The sequence below is a fragment of the Centruroides sculpturatus genome, unplaced genomic scaffold (genome assembly GCF_000671375.1).
Source record: "Centruroides sculpturatus isolate CEXI.00-Female unplaced genomic scaffold, Cexi_2.0 scaffold350, whole genome shotgun sequence".
NCBI lineage: Eukaryota > Metazoa > Arthropoda > Arachnida > Scorpiones > Buthidae > Centruroides > Centruroides sculpturatus.
Window position 1 is genome coordinate 332,103 of NW_019384643.1, and position 21,456 is coordinate 353,558.

Here is a 21,456-nt window from a genome sequence, read left to right on the forward strand (position 1 = left end):
TAACTACAAACCAGACATATCCCTGTATTGATTTTTATTAGTCACTTATAAATGATGTTATAAATGTAACAGTTTTGAATATTTTTTCCATCCCTTAATTAAGATACATTATAGCTGGTAGTTCCAAATAGTGGACAAACTTCTCAGTCCTGATGGTGTCTGCTATTCAGAGATTATACCATATATATATTGTATGTAATTGTTAAAAATGAGGATTTATTCTACATTTTGTTTTGAAATCTTGCCCAGTATGAAACTACATAATTTTGAATAGACAGTGAACCGATGACTCGTGTGCAACGAAAAAAACAAGAGAGAAGGTTTACCACTAATGTTTTTGAACTCCCCTGAATTCTTCAGGTGATAAAAGGAATTCTGATGGAACATAAATTATTTGGAATTTGAATATTTGATGAATTGTATGGATAGCAGATCTTGACATCTGATTTATTGAATATTCATATTCCAGATGTTTTATGTTTCATCAGAATTCTTTTTAACACTTGAACTCGGGAGTACAAAAACATTAGTGGTGATCTTTCTCTTTTGTTTTCTTTTTTTGTTGCACATTGGTCATTGGTTCATAGGGTACATTGTTTACTACACCTCGTGTTGTGTGTTGTTGTTTGCTATTTTAAATAGAGTTAAATGAAATTATATACTACCTTTAATTCTTTTCAAAACTTTAGTGTTTTTATCATAAATTCAGTATTAAATTTATAAGAGTAGCCTTTAACCTGTCCTACGTTGTTCCCGAAAATATTTGTTGACCTAATTGACCTGCGTGGGCGATCCCGAATATTTTCATGTTTACATCAGAACGTTTTTTGATACTAGATGTCGCTATGCATCATGATTTTTATATTAAAACAAACTTTTAAAATATAATTTTTTTTGTTTCTATATTATTCAATATATTTATTTTGTTTCTGAAGCATAAAAAAATAATTTTTTACAATACAGCAAACACAATTATTATTTTAAAAAAATAAAATTTGGCTTAACATCGACGAAAATTCAACATGGTGTCACAGGCAACGAATAAAAATTTCAACATTGAATAGGTTAAAGATACATACTAAACATTTTAATGAAATACAGTGATGCCTTGTATAACGTACTTAATCTGTTCTAGGTGCACATCCGTTAAATGAAAAGTCTGTTATACGAAACACATTTTCCCGTAGAAATACATGTTAAAACATATAATTCGTTCTGCAGCATAAAATAATCATACTGTACCATAAAAAATGAAAATGGAGCAGTCACCAATTATGTCGGGTAGTCAGATGTTGTGAGGGGGAGATGGAGGAACACTTTCTTCACACATTCATACAGATATAGACTTTTTACACATTGCAGCAGGTCTCTTTTTGTTGTTTTTTAATCAGAGTCAAATTCAGGAGAGGCTACCGGAGCTTGCACAGTCAACTCCTCTTGTTCCATCCTTTGTTTTTTCCCTGCTGGCTTCTTGAAAAACATGTCCAAGGTGGTCTGTTTCTTTCTCTTCTTCAACACCTATCAGAAATGACAGGCATTGTAGAGATCATTGATCCTGTTGGCCTCAGCTGTGTTTGGATAATGAGTGTTGGTAAACTCCTGAACCTCTCCCCATTTGACAAGGAAGTTTTTGTCAACTTTCACTTCTTCTGATGATGTCTTGCTTTGTTTCAATTGAAATCATCTTTCTGTTTTTTTAGAAGCCATGATTTGCACAACACTTGAATAAATGTAAATACCCTGCACTGAGGTGATGTACGTAATAAACAAGGGAGCAAGCCGAATCCCAACAAGAGCCCTGTACTTCAGATATACTAATAATATATTCTAATAATACTAATATATTATAAAAATAGCAGATTGTCATTGGCAATGGCAAAAGAGTGGAAACATCATTTGCACTTGTTTGCGGAAAGTCCATTGTTCGCAGCCAGTCTGTTGCTTGAGTGGCAAAAGAGTGGAAACATCATTTGCACTTGTTTGCAGAAAGTCTGTCATTTGCCTCACGTAACTGCCGAACAGAAAGTCCGTTATTTGCAGCATCTGTTATACAAGGCACCACTGTACTTTAAATTGTCATAACATATTGAAATGGTTGATGATGTAATTTTGAATTTATATTGTTTTGAAAGTTACATTATGGTATTCATAATTTATTTTTTCTTGTAGATTAAGATGTATCCAAACAGTTGCATCAGTAGAAGATTTTACTGTGGAAAATGAAAAAAATTATCTATATGAAAAAGGCAGTAAGGAACAAAAAGAATTGGAAGCTGCATTAAAGAAGTATAAAAATGACTGCACAGAAATACCCATCATTATTGGAGGAGAAGAAATTAAAACAAATAATGTGCAATATCAAGTTATGGTAAGTTAAACTTTTACAAAATAGTTTTTAATGTGTATAATCAAAAACAATATTTTGTCATAGACACATTCTTTTCTTTATATAAAGATAAAAGTGCTTAGTTATTAACTAAATCTAATCAAGATATTTTGTTTTCAATTTTTAGAGAATATATTTGTATGCTTAATCAAATTTTTATTATTACATATGTACATATTTGTTATTGTTTAGCAAAGAAGTTGTATGAAATAAATATGATTTTAAATCTAAAATGCAAAATACATAAATTTTATGTTTATTTCTAAAATTACTTACATTAATAATTATTGAAATTGATTATTTGATAACTAAATATTGTTTTTTATTTTAGCCATTTGATCATTCTTCAAAAATTGCCAAGTATTATTGGGCTTCACCAGTAAGTTATATTTAATTTATATATTTTTTCAATACACAAAAAAAATTATATTTAAATTAGTTATATTACTGATTATTGTTTATTATGTTTGCTTAATGTGCATTCAAGCTGTAGCAACTTGTTTTTTGTTAACATGTACATTTTATTTTTATTCAAGACTTTTAATAGTGCACTGTTTTGACATAAGAAAATTTTTATATAATTATTTAACTTATTAATTTATGTTTTATGGGCAAGAATGGAAAAGAACAATGAAACTATGAAAATTACAATTATGAAAATAGGGAATGTGCTCTGTATAAATTATTCTTAAAACAATTTCACTAAAATTATGTATTTCATTCCATTAAAGTTCTTGTGTCTTAACTTCTTATTCTTCTTGCAATGAAATTTTTTTTTACTGTATGTTTATATGATTACTATAATTAAATTTTCTACATTTAATTTATTAAATATGTCTATAAGAATACTTTTTTTAGTTTATTAAGTAAAATTAAATTTTTTATTTGAATAATAAAATAGTTAAATATTGCAACAGACCTCATCTAGGTCTTAACATTTTATGATTCACACTTCTTTAATCAAATCTGATAAATTGTCCTTTTTATTTTTGATTTTTATCATCTCTATTAATAAGGAAATAGCTATTATTTTCTTTTAATCTTTTTATATTACTTATTTTGAAATGAATGAAATATTATATACTGAAAAATGAGTCATATTTTTGTAATTGAATAATTTATAGATTAATAATATAATTTTCTTTTGCAGTTTTCTAAATAATTAAAATTGCTGCATAACTTAATGGATACAACCTGATAAATATTTTAAATCCCAAAAAAACCCAGCATTGTTAAGATCTAGTGATGAAAAATAACATTTAAGTTAATGGTTGAACTATAATGCATGTTTAAAGACATAAAATTGATTTTGTTTTGATTGTATTTGAGCAATCGTATTAAGTATGACTGATTTAATTTTTAAAAACTGTCCTAACATGTTTTACCAGCAATGATTTCTTAATTTATATATAAAACAATATATATAAACTTTGGATTCAGTTTTATAAATATTTGTTTTTACCAAATACAATTTATAAACATATTTTAAAATCTGTCTTGTCTTTGAACTGTTGGAATAATAATATTATTTATGTCTGCTTTCTATATTTTGCATCTACAGGCAAAAATTATGAACTGGTCAACTTAAAAGCATAAATTTTTTTTATGAGTTTGACTGAAAATGATAATAAACATAATGAATGAAAAGAAATTGTTTGTGAAAGGAAAGTTAGCAATTAAGAAATTAATAAAATGTTAACTTTTAGAAATTTGGGCATGACATTTTTAAATAATGTGGTATTTTGATAATGTATCCTTTTCTCTATGAAAAAAATAGTGTATACAAAGTTAAATTGTTTATTTTGAACTTTGTAATAAATTCAATTATATCATAATTTAATATAAAATTGAAAATTCAATGCAAATGATTGGTAAATAAATTTCTCTCCATAATTCTGTTTTTCTACACTTCACAAAAATAAAGTAGCAGTGGTAGTAGCATTTTCAGCACAGCACAAATGAACTATGTGGAGATGATTAAAATAAAGTAACTTTTACAAAGTGAATAACACACCAAATACTGTTATTGGGAAATGAAAATATACAGATTTAGCTTCAAACAATATGCTATTTCTCAACAAAATCATCCAGATATTGTTCAGGTGTTTATTACAACATGTAGCATCCTCAGAATATTCTTCCCCTGTTGCTGTAGTGATTCAGTAATGACAGCTTTCATTTTATTTTTTTTGAATGTTATGTGTATATCATGAGAAACTATTGGAATTGTGTCAAATATGATCCTTTGGGCTTATTTTAAATCTTTACATTTTGAGACATGAACCCAAAAGTCAAAGTGGGAGAAAATTGTTGGTGTTAGTGTCTATTTCATTTTATAGTCAGGAGGAGAGTTAGGTTTAAGAAGCAATTTGGTGTGGAAACTTGTATATAAAGGGCATTAATGCCATTAAATTTTAGTGATTAAAGTTAGAGGGATGGGGAGATAGATGGGATTATGTGCTAAATTTCAAATGGGGTTGGATGTAATGAAAATTTTAATCATTATTGGCATTTACAATATTTTTAAGAACTCATCTCCATCCTCAAAATTAAGTCTTTGCCTTTTTATTATAATTAATATTATAAAAGCTATTTTTTAATAAAATTTAATAACAGCTGGGAAGGTTACACAACATTGCTGTATTTTTTTTATCAGTAGGGAAATGGCAGCAGCATCAAATACGGAAAACTTGTGAATCAGAAGGGACAAGATTCAGGCTGTATGATAGATGATGATGCGCCTCTATATAATTTGAGCTTGATTTTAGCAGGGTCCCCACAAAAATTGAATAATTCCTTGGGCTTCTTTTCAAGACCACTTTTCTAATCTTGTGGGACATTTGTAGCATTTCTAAATTATGACAAGTGCATGTACACATCAATGTAACCATTAAGTGTTTCCAATCTGGGTCATTAGTATTGTAATTAGAGTTACACTTAACAATTCTTGATTTTTAAACTGTGGACCTCTTAATGTTATTTTTGATTAAAAAAATTTAGATTTGTGCTTAACAATGGAAATCAAGGAATTATCAATTTATGCTTTTTAACATTCAAAACTTTAAATACTTTATTATAAATATAATGATGGATAAAATGTTTTTGTCAGAAAAAGTAATAGAAAAATTTATATTAAATACATGTAAAAGATATTGCAGAAATTATGATAATTATAAATATTTGTTTTTGAAATGAAAAAATATAAGTGTATATACATATATTATTTTTTTTAAATGCTTACAGGATGTCATTAAGAAAGCAATAGAGAAGAATCTTCAAGTTCGAAGGGATTGGGAAGCTGTTCCTATATCTGAAAAAATAAAATTATTTCTTAAAGCTGGTGATTTAGTAAGTGGAAAATATAGAATGGACTTGAATGCAGCCACAATGTTAGGACAGGTATGATATTGCCTTTTATGCAAAAACAACAAATATAGATACATATCAATGTTCAACTTTGATATGTACTTTATTAATTCTTTTGTTTTAAATATCACTTTCATATGCAGAAATTTTATTCAAAGTTTCTCTCAGGGAAAAACAGTATATGAAGCAGAAATTGATTCAGCAGCTGAATTAGCAGACTTTTTCAGATTTAATGCATTTTTTGCAAAGGTAAAAATATTTCATAAAAGAATTTTCTTTTTTTTTTTTTTGTGTGTAAATAATTTGTTTTGTCATTTCAGGAACTTACAAAATACCAACCAATTTCAACTAAAGAAAGTAAGAATTCTTTCCGCCATAGAGGAATTGAGGTAAATATTTTTTTTTTTACTGAAAGTAGAATAAGTAAGTAATAGTTTGCAAATTGGAAGCTTTTTTTATTGTAGTTAATATTGTTACATTTTTTGGGAAAGCAATAAAATTTTAACAAAATAAAAATGGTCACATTAGGGTGACCATAAATTGAAAATGTGAAAACACGACACTAAAATTATTTCTCACCAAAATATAATAATAAACATCATTTTATGGCTATTTTTCATTGACATTTTGTAATTACAATAGTTTGTTTTAATAAAAAATTATTTTAAATTAAGAAATGTTTAACTAAAACGAAAATTAACTATTACTAAAAAAATCTACAAATTTAGATTATGTAAAACATGTTACATAATTTGGCTCTGATGATTTTTTGGTGTCATGTTTCTATGGACTGACCTTTGTTGATATTTTTTTAAATTGTGCATGTTTGAAAATAACTTTATGGTTTTTGTTATTAGTCTATGTGATATATTTTTTTTCTTGTTTAATTTGATATATAACAAGTAAAAATTTGTTGATCTAGATTTTATTGTTGAAGTATGTTTGTATAAATTATTTTTTATTTTATCTTTACGTTTACTTAATGGACTTTTTTATAGTTAGTTATAACATTTAAAATTTGAGCTCTGTTATTTTATAACAAAGTAAATATACTTATTAATAATTTATTCAGATAAACAACAATTGTAATTTTGTAATTCATATACAGTAGAATTTTGATAGTTGATCAAGAATGAGACAACCTCAAACTATCAAAAACTCAAAGTACAGTAGAGTGTCGATTATCCGAATCAATTGGGAACTGGGGTTGTTCAGAAAATTGATATTTCAGATAACCGATTATGTACGAAAAAAAAATATTAATTTATTCCATGTTGAAATTTTTCTCTGTTGCGTGTCGCTTTGCGTTGAATTTTCGTTGATTTTAAGCCTAACAAAGACTATTGTATAGTTAAAAATTATTTTTTTATTTTGTACAAACAAAATAAATATATTGAAAAATGTAAAAACAATAAAAAATTATACTTCAGAAGTTAATTTAGTATCAAAAACGTAAAATATTTGAGTAGCCCAAGACATAGCCAAAGATTGCAGTGCCACAGCACTGGCGAAAATTTAAATTTGCTGACTGGAATTCTTTCGGATAATCGACGCTCTACTGTATATATACAGTTCAGTGGAAAACAGTAATAAGTAAAGGTGTTAAATGATGTCTTGTTTATTTTATAATAATAAATACCACATTAATTAATTAACACAGCAATAATTTTTATTATTATTATTTATATAATAATTAATTGTGCTTAAAATATGTCCTGTACAATACAGGCAAATAAAAACATATTTGGAAGTATCTGGTAACCATATCATTTCAATGCAATAAATTGAAAGCTAATATTAGACTTTTCAGTGTATGGCATTTCATCACATTTAAATTACCTAAATGTGTAATTTTTGTGCATTCTGATTGAGTACACATACACTATTCCTTAATGTAAAACTGTTAAAACTTTAAGAAATGATGTGGTAAAAATTACAATTTATGGAAAAATTAAAGAAAAAGTTTACTAGATACTACTTAGTTGCAAGATTGTATTTTAAAAGAAGGAAAATTTGTTTAATGAGAAAATCAACTCCAATGTGTATATTTTGGGATAATATACAAAAATATACATAGTGGAGTTGAAATTTATTAAAAATAAAAAGAAAAAAGCCCAAGTCAAGTTTCCTAAACTTGGTGGGATAAATCCAAAACTAATAGCCTAATGTGTAGCTATATAAGAATGAAATAAAAGGAAAAAAGGACAAGAAGCTATAATAATAAATAAATTACATATATTTTTATAATGTTTTGAATGTTAAATGTAACAAGCAAATATTTATTGTGACATTGTTACAATGGTGGGCTTCAATTTTTAATCATATTTTAAATTTTAATTTAAAATATATGCTCTCTACCTGAAATTAGTAATGTCTTGCCCCTGTACATCATACTTTTCCTGTTAGCAGTAGTCATGCCAATCATCTAACTACAGTAGAGCCTCGATTATCCGACCCCCGATTAACCGTCACCTCGGTTAACTGACCGTCCTAGTCGGAAAATTTCAAATGTCCGCTAGTGATGTGGCGCTACAATATTTGGCNATTTGAAGGAAAAAACTAAAACTGAATAATTAAAACCAAAATAATAAAAATAAATTTATTTTAATTATTTGATCTATAATTTTATTTTAATTAAAAAATACTTCATTATACTTTAAATATCAGTATACTGAGAGCTTAAGTGGATGAATTTTAATTTAGGGTAATGTAGTAATGTGGAAACCCTCTGATACTGCCATATTATCTAATTATGTTGTTATGAAAGTCTTGCAAGAAGCTGGATTCCCACCAGGTGTTATTAATTTTGTACCTGCAGAAGGAAAAACATTTGGTGATACAATAACTTCTTATCCATCTTTAGCTGGAATTAATTTTACTGGAAGTGTAGCGTAAGTTACAATCATCCTTTTCATTAACTGTTGTTGTTTTAATATTATTTATTTTCATATAAAATGTTTTTCTCAGCTGTAATTCAAGTTTTAGATGTAGGAAGAACGGATAATCGAGGCTATACTGTAATTCCTTCCGGGGAAAATTTTTGAATTGAAATAATGCAACTTCCAATTTGCATTGGAAGTTCATATATAGTTAATCAGGGCTTGTGCCCTAAGCTCCCTATATCTGGTCTTATCTTTCATCTATTTAACTCCATTCTTGATATTAAACAAAGACAGACAGATGACACTGGGAATTTAAAGGTACAAGTTTGTTCAAATTGCATTCCAAAAATTTATTTATTTTGTAAGATACTTTGAAAACATTTATCTTGATTTTTAATAAAATTCAAATGAAATTAATAATTATAAAACTTTCATGAAATAATAATATTTAAATATTATTTTTCAGGGATTTATAGCTTCAATATCGCCTTTTAATTTCACAGCTATTGGTGGAAATCTTGCATCTGCTCCTACTTTAATGGTATGACTTGCTTTATTTTTAATAATTGTTTTGTTTTAATATTGCTTAATTTATTTTATAAATATATTTTTACTTCATAAAAATCCTATTATAAAAAACACAGTCTTTGTTTAATTTATGAATATTCTAATAAAAGAGTGCAATAGCAATTTAAACTCACTACTAAGAACACAGCTGAATGCAGAACACACATTTAAAGTAATCATCATGTATGTCATTCCAGTACTGACAAATTCATTTGAAGTTATGTGTTGAACTATAACATGTAACTAAATTAATATAACATACATAGAACTAGAACAACTCAAAAGGAAAACAAAAATTAACAAAACATAATAACACTAAGTCTTCTGCAGAAAGGCTGACTTTTCTTCATAAAGAAGATGTATAAAGCCTCGCAGATAAAGTAAATTTTTACCACAAACAAATGCAGACACTGCAGAAGTTTTTCTATAGAAAACATCACAGTTGCATAAGTAGTAACACTTGAGGACAAAAACATACCCTCAAACGTATGTAGTGTTCATCTTGTTCTAATAAAGTGCACAAAATGCACAGATATCATCACAGTCTTGGGCTTGAAAGGATGTCCATGGTATGCACCCAAGCAGTCTTAGCCAGAATCATGTTGACAGAACTGCATCAAACTGCTGGCTGACTGGAGACCTCTTTGGAGAGATGGAAGGGTTCATAATTGCCATATAAGACCAAGTCATAAATACAAGATATTTCAGAAAACACATCTGAAAAGAAAAACCATTCACAGACAATACTTGCAGGGAATGCCACATCATGCACAAGACTGTACAGTAAATCATAACTGGTTGCAAGCTTTTAATACTACATATTACTAACTACATAAACTACTTACATTGACATATACAAATAGCAAGTATAATCAAAAGCTTGCACACAAACTTCTGTATACTCAGAATCTACACTACAGGTGTACTTCTCAGATAATCAAAGGAAACAATACACAAAATATACTATGACCACAGATAAAACAATCCATCACAACAGACCAGACCACATTAATTAATAAATGAAACAAAATTACATACATCATAGACATAGCTGTTCCAAATATTCAAAACATATAAAATAGAAAACTTAGTAACTACTCAGAACTTGCCCATAAAATAAAGCATCTGTGGAAAAGAGATAAGATATTTATTGTACCAGAATTTCCTTGTTGCACAGACATTATATGACATAAACTACATAAAACTCTTGAAACATTAGAAGATCACAATAGCACATAAATCATGCTATAGAAGATTGCATTTATAAACATGTTAGTCAGGAAATTTCTAAACACAGTAGATAAATACATGAACAGCACATTAATATAACAACTTAGGCCTTCACCCTGGTCTGGCATAGTGCTACGCACTGGTATATATGCTGTTTAAGATATACTCCATCAATACCACCACAATAATAATGGATATGTGGAAATACACTTAGAGTAAAAAATTTTATAGATTACTACAGTAGAGTCCCGAAAACTCTGCCTAATGTGGACCGAAGGGTGACTGAGTTTGTGAAAATGCCAGGTTATCGGGAATGAGATTAAAAAAGAATAAGTTTGAGTGTGGAGTCCTCAGAAAATACTGTACTGTACTTGTATGTATTGTTTTCTTGAGAATACAACAGAGAATAAACTGCCCAAATACTCTTAAACAAAGGAAAAGTACAGACTTTATGAAGGCATAGAGCCATTACTACATGAAAATGAAAATTAATGAATACACGGTGTACAGTAATTTATCTGATAAGACAGACCTCAGAAAAATACTTTATGAAACACAAATCTGTCTATAATGAAAATTAACTAGGGTTTTTTTGCCCTGCCAGGGTTTGACCGAATTTTTGGGACTCTACTGTATTTGTATTTCACTTTTATTCATACAAGGAATTTAAGTACAAATAGTTAGTTATTACTGAAATATTTCAGTGAAGAAAAGCTTTTAAGCTGTTTAAGATATACTCCATCAATACCACAGAAAATTCTAAAGAATAACAGAATTTTTCTTTGAAGATTATTGTATTAAGAAACAAGTATACAGATTGTTGTATGTTACATTGTCACTTGCGTGTTTCATTAGCATTCAGCTAATTGTAATTATTCAAGAATATATAATGTTTGAGATATTTTTATTAAACATTTAAATAATTTCATTTTTTAATTAACAATAGTAACTAATTAATTTTAGCTTGTAAAATAAACTTTAAGAAGTTAAACACTAAGTTGTTAGAAATAATGCTCAATTAAAACTGCTAAATGGAATAGTAAACATTTTTTATACTTTAGTTGTTTTTTAAAAATTTTGTTTCTTTGCTTTTTCATGTGTGCACACACAACTGGTTACCCATAGATATGTTTTTATATATTTGAATTTGAAGGAAAAAACTAAAACTGAATAATTAAAACCAAAATAATAAAAATAAATTTATTTTAATTATTTGATCTATAATTTTATTTTAATTAAAAAATACTTCATTATACTTTAAATATCAGTATACTGAGAGCTTAAGTGGATGAATTTTAATTTAGGGTAATGTAGTAATGTGGAAACCCTCTGATACTGCCATATTATCTAATTATGTTGTTATGAAAGTCTTGCAAGAAGCTGGATTCCCACCAGGTGTTATTAATTTTGTACCTGCAGAAGGAAAAACATTTGGTGATACAATAACTTCTTATCCATCTTTAGCTGGAATTAATTTTACTGGAAGTGTAGCGTAAGTTACAATCATCCTTTTCATTAACTGTTGTTGTTTTAATATTATTTATTTTCATATAAAATGTTTTTCTCAGCTGTAATTCAAGTTTTAGATGTAGGAAGAACAAAAGCTTTCAGATAATTTGTTTTTCAATATTTTAATTTTAAATGCAAAAACACTTTGAAATATTATAAGTAAGAAAGTAATTTTTAATGAAAAATATGAAGATATTAAACTTTTTTTAAAATTTATTATTGTTAAGCAATTAATAAATGAAAATAAAATTGTTTTCATTCATTAAATTGTAATAAAATCGTTATTCATTAAAATACTGTTAATCATAACAGTTGTATAACATGTAAATTAATTTACTGTCACATGATTTTAAAAAGTTTCAATCTAACTTTCTTCTGCATTAATGTAGAAAAAAGTTAATTGAAAAGTTGAAAATGTTTTATATCACTTAATTTATATTATTATTGCATGAGTTCTGTAATAAAATTTCAGTAGATTTTCTAATAAATATCGGGTGTTTTTTTACTTTATCTTTATGAAGTCAATTAACAAAAACGTATAACAAGTAATAAGATAACTGTAATATTGAATTATTCCTTTTGTTTTTTTCATCAAAATTACAGATTTGACTTATAAAGAGTCATGTGTTCTTGACATATTTTTAACATTTATTATAGTTTTCATTTCAGATACCATTGTAAAAACATCATCACATAGTTGCTGGAAATTATAAAAATGAATAAGTGATATATGTTGATAGGTCATAATTTTATATCTTCAGTGACAAAAATCTGAAATCAATCAGTTACGGATTTAACATCCAAAAAACATTTTCTGCAATACTGGTGAACAAATCACTGTGTACATTTTATAACTGCTTTTTTTCCATATAATAGTCAAATCTTTGCATTTATATTGTGTGAATTTGAAATTTCAGACTATTTTCTGAAGACACATTTGAATCTGTAGTAGTATTGAATATTATGCAGTCTCGAACGAATTGAATCTGTAGTTTCTTTGATATCCAAATTATGCTGACTTTCCTCTCTATAATAATTTTGTAATTCATTTTCATTATCAATCAAAGCTTTGATGATTTCTATTTTTCTTAATAAAGCATGTTATAAACCTTATATATCATTAACTCAAAAAATTAGTAGGCATACACATTGTTTGAAAGAATGTATATCATAATGCTATTATGATATACAATGCCACATGATGTAAAATTACAAGTTTCAAATATAAAAATAAAACCAGAAGAGAATGAAACTAATCATTTGGTGAATGGAATGACTAAGAAATTAGTTTACATTTTGCATAAGTCAAATCAAGTTCAGATAAAATGAATGTTTAATTCATAAACAAACAGTGGGCAAAACTAGTAAATCAAATACATTTTTTTATTTGAAAATACAGTGGGTGATCGGTTAACGAACAAATCGGATAACGAACACTTTCGCGAATGATTTTTATGATCGGACAACGTAAATATGTTCGGATAACGAACACTTCACTGAACAAACACAAAAAGCAACGTAAAATAACGAATACCGATTGGTCTTCCTTTGTCTTCAGGCAACAATTTGAAACTTTTCGGACCGCGGGAGACGTCGACGTTCTACCCAGTATATACTGATCGGATAGTATTCCCCCGAACTTTGAAACTCTCCCTTGTAATTCCAGCCTTTTGTATTTCTGACAAAAACAATTCTTTTACGTTTTCTTCTGAAAATGCGGATTTATGCCGATATCTGCTATTAAAGATCTTTTGAAGAAGTAGGAAGATGTCAGAACAACAGTCTTAAAATGGCATCCAAATCAAGTTGAGGTTAATAGGCCTAGGGATCTCTATAATTACAATGCTATTAATCACTTCTGAAAAATCATGAATAAGACAGAAAAGCAATCGACATTGGATAGATTCTTTAACCTTTTCAAACGGAAAAAACATGACTAATAAAAATGCAAGACCATGTATATATGTATTTTTATTATTACATATGAATAAATGTAGTAAAAACGTATATACTTTTTTAATTTTTGGGGGTCTCCAGAACGAATTAATCAAATTCCCATAGAAACCTATGGTAAATCGATAATCGGTTAACGAACAATTCGGATAGCGAACAAAGTCTTGGAACGAATTATGTTCGTTAACCGATCACCCACTGTAGAAGCAACTAGACAAGTCATGTTCATTATGGATATAAAGGGAGAAATGCAACACCTAAAATAAAAGTGTGTTCATTTGATGTGCATCCTCACAGGAGTTAATCAAACAAATTCTTAGATAATTTACTAGAATATTGTAATGATTCATTGATAATTCTGTATTTATGAACATTTTTATATTCATTAATGAATCATTCATATTGTTATACCATTACAAAAATTTTTACACATTTTTAGATTTATTAACAATAACTTATTTTATTTATTTCCATCCTGTCTAAACATAACAAGCTACCTCTATCATTGTTCAAAATTCTATAAAACAAAGTATATTAGAAGGATAGAAGTAGAATAGAAACAACTAGTGTTCAATTGTAATTTTTGAGCATGTGTCACAATTCTGAGATAAATTCAGATAGATATAGGATTATATACCTTTTTATGGATTTATCTCTGGTGTAAAATTAAAGAAAACTTTAAGTTAGGTTAATACAGTAATACATTGATAAGTCAGATTTTATTTTCATCCCAATTTAACTTTCATAAATTCAATGCATTTTGCATCTAATTCCAAATAGTTTCAAGAATATTTCAATAACTTAAAATCTAAGATTTCAGTAAAATACTTTATGTCTGATATTGTGTGTTTTCTATTTGTTATTTTAAAATTATAATTAAAATGAACTTGAAATAGAATTATTATGTATATAGGAAGAAACATATGAAGTAGTGATGTAACGAATATTTGGTTACTATTTGGTATTCGGCCGAATACCGAATATTTAATCACTATTTGGCCGAATACCTAAAAACAGAAGTAAGAAATAACAAAAACACAGTAAATTAATTATTTTGGTATTTAGATTTAATGTTATCGGGTTAGTGTTGTTTGTTTATATTTATTTATAACTTATAACATGCACAAAATATTAAAAAAATAATATTAGTCATGTGTATTTACAATTTATAATTACAAATATCAGCACATGTACACGCCTATTCATTCGAGAATCATCACACACATCTGAGGATCTGACCCTGCCTATCTTTTTTTTTAAGCGCTCGTCTTTGCTATTTCTTTTCTTTCCTCCATCTCTTTAGTCCACGTATGCCTATGCATAAATCATAATACACGCTCACGATACTTTTGATTTGTCGCTTTTCCATCGTAGTTTTTCCATTTTATAATTACGTGACTCATAGCCTGGTGATAACATAGAAAAGAGACAGATAGGACGTCGGTATATGTCACGGTTATGATTTCACAGATTCGAGACAGCTTGGTAGCCCAAACGGTCCCAGGCTTTCGCCCGTGCACACTAAATGACTTTCATTACAAGCATTTAGCTTTCCGAAGTCTATGACAACAATTGTTTGGCATTGACAGCCACAAATTTCGCTCCAATAAGCTGCTTCGACTTGTTTGATTATGTTATCAACTCAATTTCATATTTATTTTCACATTTTCACTTCGCGGTCCTTCTCTGTTCTTTTTCCGTTATTTACACGGGTAGGTCATTTCATTGTTATTGACATTTGATATCATCATTTATCACATACTGCCATGATGCTCTTTGCTGTCCGCTACAACTGTCAAGAATTAACGCGATTGACGAAGCATAGTGACAGTGGGCCAATGGAGAGCAGGTCCTTGCCATAATGCGGTTTGCGCAGCAATTTTCGTACATGCGTTAATCAAGCCGAATAGTTTGGCCGAATATTCGGCTATTCAGCTACGCTCCTGGCCGAATATTCTGTATTCGGCCTGAGGCTGAATATACTATTCATTGCAACACTAATATGAAGTTACTTGACAAGTTAGCAATTTTATAACACAAAAAATATAAAGGCATTTCATGCAAAAAAATAACAACTGTATTCTTAAATAAGAATTAACACTATCTATCAAATATTATTGGCTCTTTTTAAATTTTTAAAAGATTTTTCTAGAATCTGTCGTACACAACATGTGGATGTTTTCAAAGCAATTGAAAAACATCTAAGACATCCAGTAGAAAGCAATGGATTGTTATTGTCAAACTCACAAAAACAAACTTCAACTTCTGCATTTGATAGGAATTGAAAAAGAAACAAAACTTCTATATCAAAGTTAAAGAAGTAGAAAGAACTACTTTAAAAAATGGCAAAAGGATAAATGCCTAAAAATTTTGGCTTTAATAACAGCATTAGTCATTTTAAAATGTGCATTTGTTGTTTAAAATATAAATCATATTCTTAATAATAATAATAATAGAAATANTTTAAATAAATATGATACTAAAAATTAAAAATTTTTGTATTTTATATTTTAAAAATACAGTATTTAATTCTTATTGTTACAGGAAATTTATGGAAGAAGCTACAGAACAATTGAAAATGGCAGCAGGAAATTTCTATATCAACGATAAATCAACAGGTTCAGTAGTTGGTCAACAACCTTTTGGAGGTGGCAGATTATCTGGTAAATTTTAAAATTGTGTTTGTCTTAATGTTGTTTTTATTTTTTAACTTGAAATAAAACTTGAATTTTTTTTCTAGGAACAAATGACAAAGCAGGTGGACCTCATTACTTAATTCGATGGACGTCGCCCCAAGTGATAAAACAAACATTCATTCCCGTAAACGACTGGAAATATCCACAAATGTCTAAGTAAAGCACAGTAACGTACAAATATTGTTTCTGTTTAGACAAAAATGAGATTTGTATCGACAGTTTTATAAGATAGTATAACAAATAATTGTCGAGTAACAATTGCATAGTTCATTTTTTTTTAAAAATCAAATTATTTTATAAAATTTTGTATTAATTTCATCTGTTCACATAAATTGAATTAAAAAAATTGATTTATTATATGTATAAACCAGTATCAAACATACATAATTTTTTTTTACAAATGTTTGGAAATGACATAAATTTATATACATGTGTGGTTAGGACTACATATAATGTATACACAATAACACTTACTGTGTAAGTGCTTGTAATTATATTTTAAAATTATATAGAAGAATTTAACATGTTAATAATTTTATTCGCTGTTTGGATTAAAAAAGTTTATCATAGTTTTCATTTTGTGTTAAAATAAATTGAAAACTTGATGATCTATCAACAAAAAAATTACTTTCATTTTGATAGAATGTGTGTTAATTTTAAATGCTACAGAATATATATAATAATTCAACAAGAAACCTGTAAAATTATATAAACATTTACTGGAAAATTTATATTTTCGACAAATAAGATTCTAGTCAGTTTATTGATTTAAGTTTCAACTCTAACAAGTGAAAATTCTCTGAACAAATTAACAAACAATATATCTTCCAGAACGTTTTTATTTTGATAACTTTGTAAGTGGGTCATAAGTGGAGAATAGAATACTCCGTTAAATAATCAATTGTTATATGTGCAGTCTGTAGTATTGCTGTTAACAATTTTAATAGCAAATGTGTACAATGAAGAGATTAAAAGGAATAATTGTTTATTTTGTTGTTATGTTTTTANAAGACATCCAGTAGAAAGCAATGGATTGTTATTGTCAAACTCACAAAAACAAACTTCAACTTCTGCATTTGATAGGAATTGAAAAAGAAACAAAACTTCTATATCAAAGTTAAAGTAGTAGAAAGAACTACTTTAAAAAATGGCAAAAGGATAAATGCCTAAAAATTTTGGCTTTAATAACAGCATTAGTCATTTTAAAATGTGCATTTGTTGTTTAAAATATAAATCATATTCTTAATAATAATAATAATAGAAATATACAACATTTTTCAATGTATTCTGTTAATAGTTAAAATTTATTTGATCACTATGTGTGCTAAATATGCTGAATTAAAGATTAATTTAAAATAATTTTATATTTTTTGACTTTAAAAAGTTATATGAAATTAGTTTCAATATTTAGTTGTATAAATATATATTTTTTTTTAATAAGACATACTAGATTATTTAACTTAAAAATTGACATATATATTATTTTCAGTACATTTCGTCATCTGTGGAAACAAATTTCTCAAAATTTGGAACTTTATAAAAATTTTCCTCGAATGGTTGGAGGTAATTTAATATAGATTTAAAATATTTTGTAAAATTTAAAGACAAAATGTATTGTTATTGTTCTATTAATACTAAAATAATTTTTTTTAAATCATTTAGAATGTGGTGGTAAAAATTTTCATTTTGTTCATTCATCTGCTGATGTTGAGTCAGTAGTTGGAGCAACCATTAGAGCATCATTTGGATACAGTGGACAGAAATGTTCTGCATGTTCTAGAATGTATGTTCCTGATAATTTATGGCCAAAGGTTTGTGAATATAAAGAAATTTATATCATGATAATTTGTTATTTTTAATTTAATTAATAGTAATTAATTATAAACTTTACTTCCAGAAACAAATATTTATTTGAATATTTTTGGTATTCTTTGTTTTCATCAGATATTTTTAAATAATATATAAATAAATAAAAAGTTTCTGTCATTTATGTATTATTTAAATGTTTCTGATGGAATAGAAGTTCATCAGAATTTCACTAATTTCAGGATATTTAAGTGTTAATTTGAAAATTCAGATTATGGATTTTTTTTACATTTGTATAATTTAAGAATCTATAATGAACACACAGAATACTGAAAATAAATGTATTGTTGGCTTCAAATGTTGAAATACTAATATCTACTCTGATATGTATGTAAGTATAGAAGTCACCTTTTAAGTTCTTGTCTCGATTAAATGCTTCTCAAGATATCTTCATCTCATTGTCAGATCAGTTCTTTTAGAATGCTGTGGAATCAGAATATAGAATTTCATTTAAATCAAATCAGTTTCTTTTCGGGTGGTGTTGAAACAATTTATAATAAATGTAGAACATTCTCAAACATTTGGAGAAAATATGTGTTTGGTTTTATGGTGATATAATGGATAGTGGAATTAAACATGAAACATTAACTAAAACTAACAATGTATGCTGGCTTTGTCTATCTGAAGAAAAGAGGAATATGTCAAAGGGTTGCAATAACACATAATTTAAATATAGACACTTGAAATATCAGATGACCCATTGCCTACCTTTATGAGAAAAGTGAGAGCAAAATGAGTCTTCCCAAAGAACTGAAATTTGTCTTCCCATCCAAACAGCTTCCACCAAGACATTCAGGTTTCCCAAAACACACAGGGATAGCTGGCATTATGTTTTTATATATAAGTTATATATATAAATAAGTAATTTTATTGGTGACAGAATATAACTAAGAACAAACAATTATTTATTGTGACATCATCACGAAGCTGGGCTGCAGTTTTTAATTTATTTAATTTAAAATATATGCCCTCCACCTCAAATTAGCACTGTAGTGTCTTGCCCCTGTACATCATACTTTTTAGTTAGCAATGGAGTCGTACTGGTCATTTATTAACTGCCTTCAGGGGAAAAGTTTTGAAATATTGTGACTTTCTATTTGCATTGGAAGTTTGTATACAGTTAATTGGGACCTTCTGCCTCTAACTTTCCATATCTGTTCTTGTCTTTCATGTATCTAACTCCATTCTCAAGATTAAGGAAAGACTGACAGTGGACAGATGACAGTGGGAATTTATAGGTCTACAATTTTTTTCAAATTGCAGCCCAGCAAAGAATAACAAAATATAACAAGGAATTAATTTAAAATATTTTGATACAGGTGATAGAAAAGCATCAAATCATTATTAACAAGATAATCTTTTTCTAGATACTTCTAAATTATTAACTTAAAATACTTGACATGCAACACCTTCGTGTCATTAGACAGAAACATTATCAATTGTGTCATTTAAGTGATCTAAATTACCTTTTTAGATATACATTCAATTTAGTATAACCATTTGTTCACCTTTGAAATAATTTACTTTAAGTTGAAAGCAGTGATAAATTGAATCACCTTAAACAATAAGAAACATGTAATAATCAGGTCTACAGACAAGTTTCAGCCTGGGTGAGTGAAAGTCACATGATTGACAATGCAAAACTGCACATTTAGTGAGTCATAGCTACTAGAGTTCTTTATGGGAAAGATCCATTCACAAGTATTCATTGGCAGTTCAGCAGTGTGGTGCTTTTTTTTTAATTCTTTCTACCTTGTGGGCACTAAGAGGGCCTGTTTTAGCAAGCCCATTATGGGTTCTGTTTGGTGAGGGATGGGGCCCAACATATCCAGAAGGATCCCCAAAAATTCCTGAGGTTTTTTGACCAGTCCTGATTCGATTCAGGGTGCCCCAGAGTGGTAGTCTGCTACCTTGACTGCTCGGTCATCTGATTGTTAAAGTGTGGTACTATTATAAGAGGATGGTATATTGAGGTTAGATTATATTGTGTAAGTAAATTTAAAGATAACAACACAATTTTACACAGATTGTTTCATCACTCTGACTTGGAGTAAAATCATGATAATTATAGATTAAGAAAAAATTAAATGATTTATTTAATTGATAACCAATCAATTGTTCTAGATGATTGAATTTTTATATTGAAAAAACATTTTCAGATCAAAGAAGGACTTTTAGAAGAGCAGAAGAAAGTAAAATTAGGATCTCCTTTGGAATATGATACATTCTTGTCAGCAGTAATAGATGGAAATTCTTTCAAAAGAATTAAAAGTTATCTTGATCATGCAAAATCATCATCACAATTAGAGATTTTAGCTGGTGGAAAGTGTGACAATAGGTTATAATTGTTTTAAATATTATAAAATAGTAAAACTTATTTTTAGATCAATAAATGAATAAATTTATATTTTTCAGTAAGGGATATTTTATTGAACCATCAATTGTACAGTCTAAGGATCCAACAGACAAAATAATGAAAGATGAATTGTTTGGTCCTGTTGTTTCTGTTTATGTATATCCTGAAAAAAATGTAACTGAAGCTTTGAATTTAGTGAAAGAAACCACTCCTTATGCACTGACAGGATCATTATTTACTAAAGATGAGTAAGTTAGATTCTTTTCATATATTTCATATGAACTTATGTCATATGTTATGTTATGTCATATGTTAAACTTAAAAAATTTAATTCTTATTAAATTGTTGATGTATGACTTTGATTTTCATATTATTGAAAAGTTATTGTTGATCATATCTATAACTAAAATATTAAAATTTATTATTCCTAATTATTATTTAGTTTTTTATCTTAATAATACTTGTTATACAGTACTTTGAAATTTAAAACATAATTTTATTTTTTTATTTTTGTTATTTATAATAAATGTGTAACATTCTCAAACATTTGGAAAATATGTGTTTGGTTTTATGGTGATATAATGGATAGTGGAATTAAACATGAAACATTAACTAAAACTAACAATGTATGCTGGTTTTGTCTAT

General features: G+C 27.6%; 2 protein-coding genes across 2 annotated transcripts in view; both read left to right on the plus strand.

The window, feature by feature from the left end:
• Nucleotides 1-21,063, plus strand: part of LOC111626060 (delta-1-pyrroline-5-carboxylate dehydrogenase, mitochondrial-like) — a 40,049-nt gene extending 18,986 nt beyond the window's left edge. The window contains exons 2-12 of the mRNA XM_023369341.1: nt 2,170-2,368; nt 2,718-2,765; nt 5,630-5,785; nt 5,921-6,001; nt 6,073-6,141; nt 9,101-9,175; nt 11,736-11,923; nt 18,079-18,152; nt 18,252-18,400; nt 20,615-20,793; nt 20,871-21,063. Of these exons, the coding sequence (XP_023225109.1) occupies nt 2,170-2,368; nt 2,718-2,765; nt 5,630-5,785; nt 5,921-6,001; nt 6,073-6,141; nt 9,101-9,175; nt 11,736-11,923; nt 18,079-18,152; nt 18,252-18,400; nt 20,615-20,793; nt 20,871-21,063 (1,411 nt within the window). The remainder of the gene's footprint in view (nt 1-2,169; nt 2,369-2,717; nt 2,766-5,629; nt 5,786-5,920; nt 6,002-6,072; nt 6,142-9,100; nt 9,176-11,735; nt 11,924-18,078; nt 18,153-18,251; nt 18,401-20,614; nt 20,794-20,870) is intronic.
• On the plus strand, nt 16,424-16,867 carry LOC111626061 (delta-1-pyrroline-5-carboxylate dehydrogenase, mitochondrial-like). The gene is made up of 2 exons (XM_023369342.1): nt 16,424-16,556; nt 16,634-16,867. Exons 1-2 carry the CDS (start codon nt 16,445-16,447, stop codon nt 16,747-16,749), a joined length of 228 nt encoding a protein of 75 aa, XP_023225110.1. The 5' UTR covers nt 16,424-16,444; the 3' UTR covers nt 16,750-16,867.
• Nucleotides 21,064-21,456: the final 393 nt, after the last annotated feature.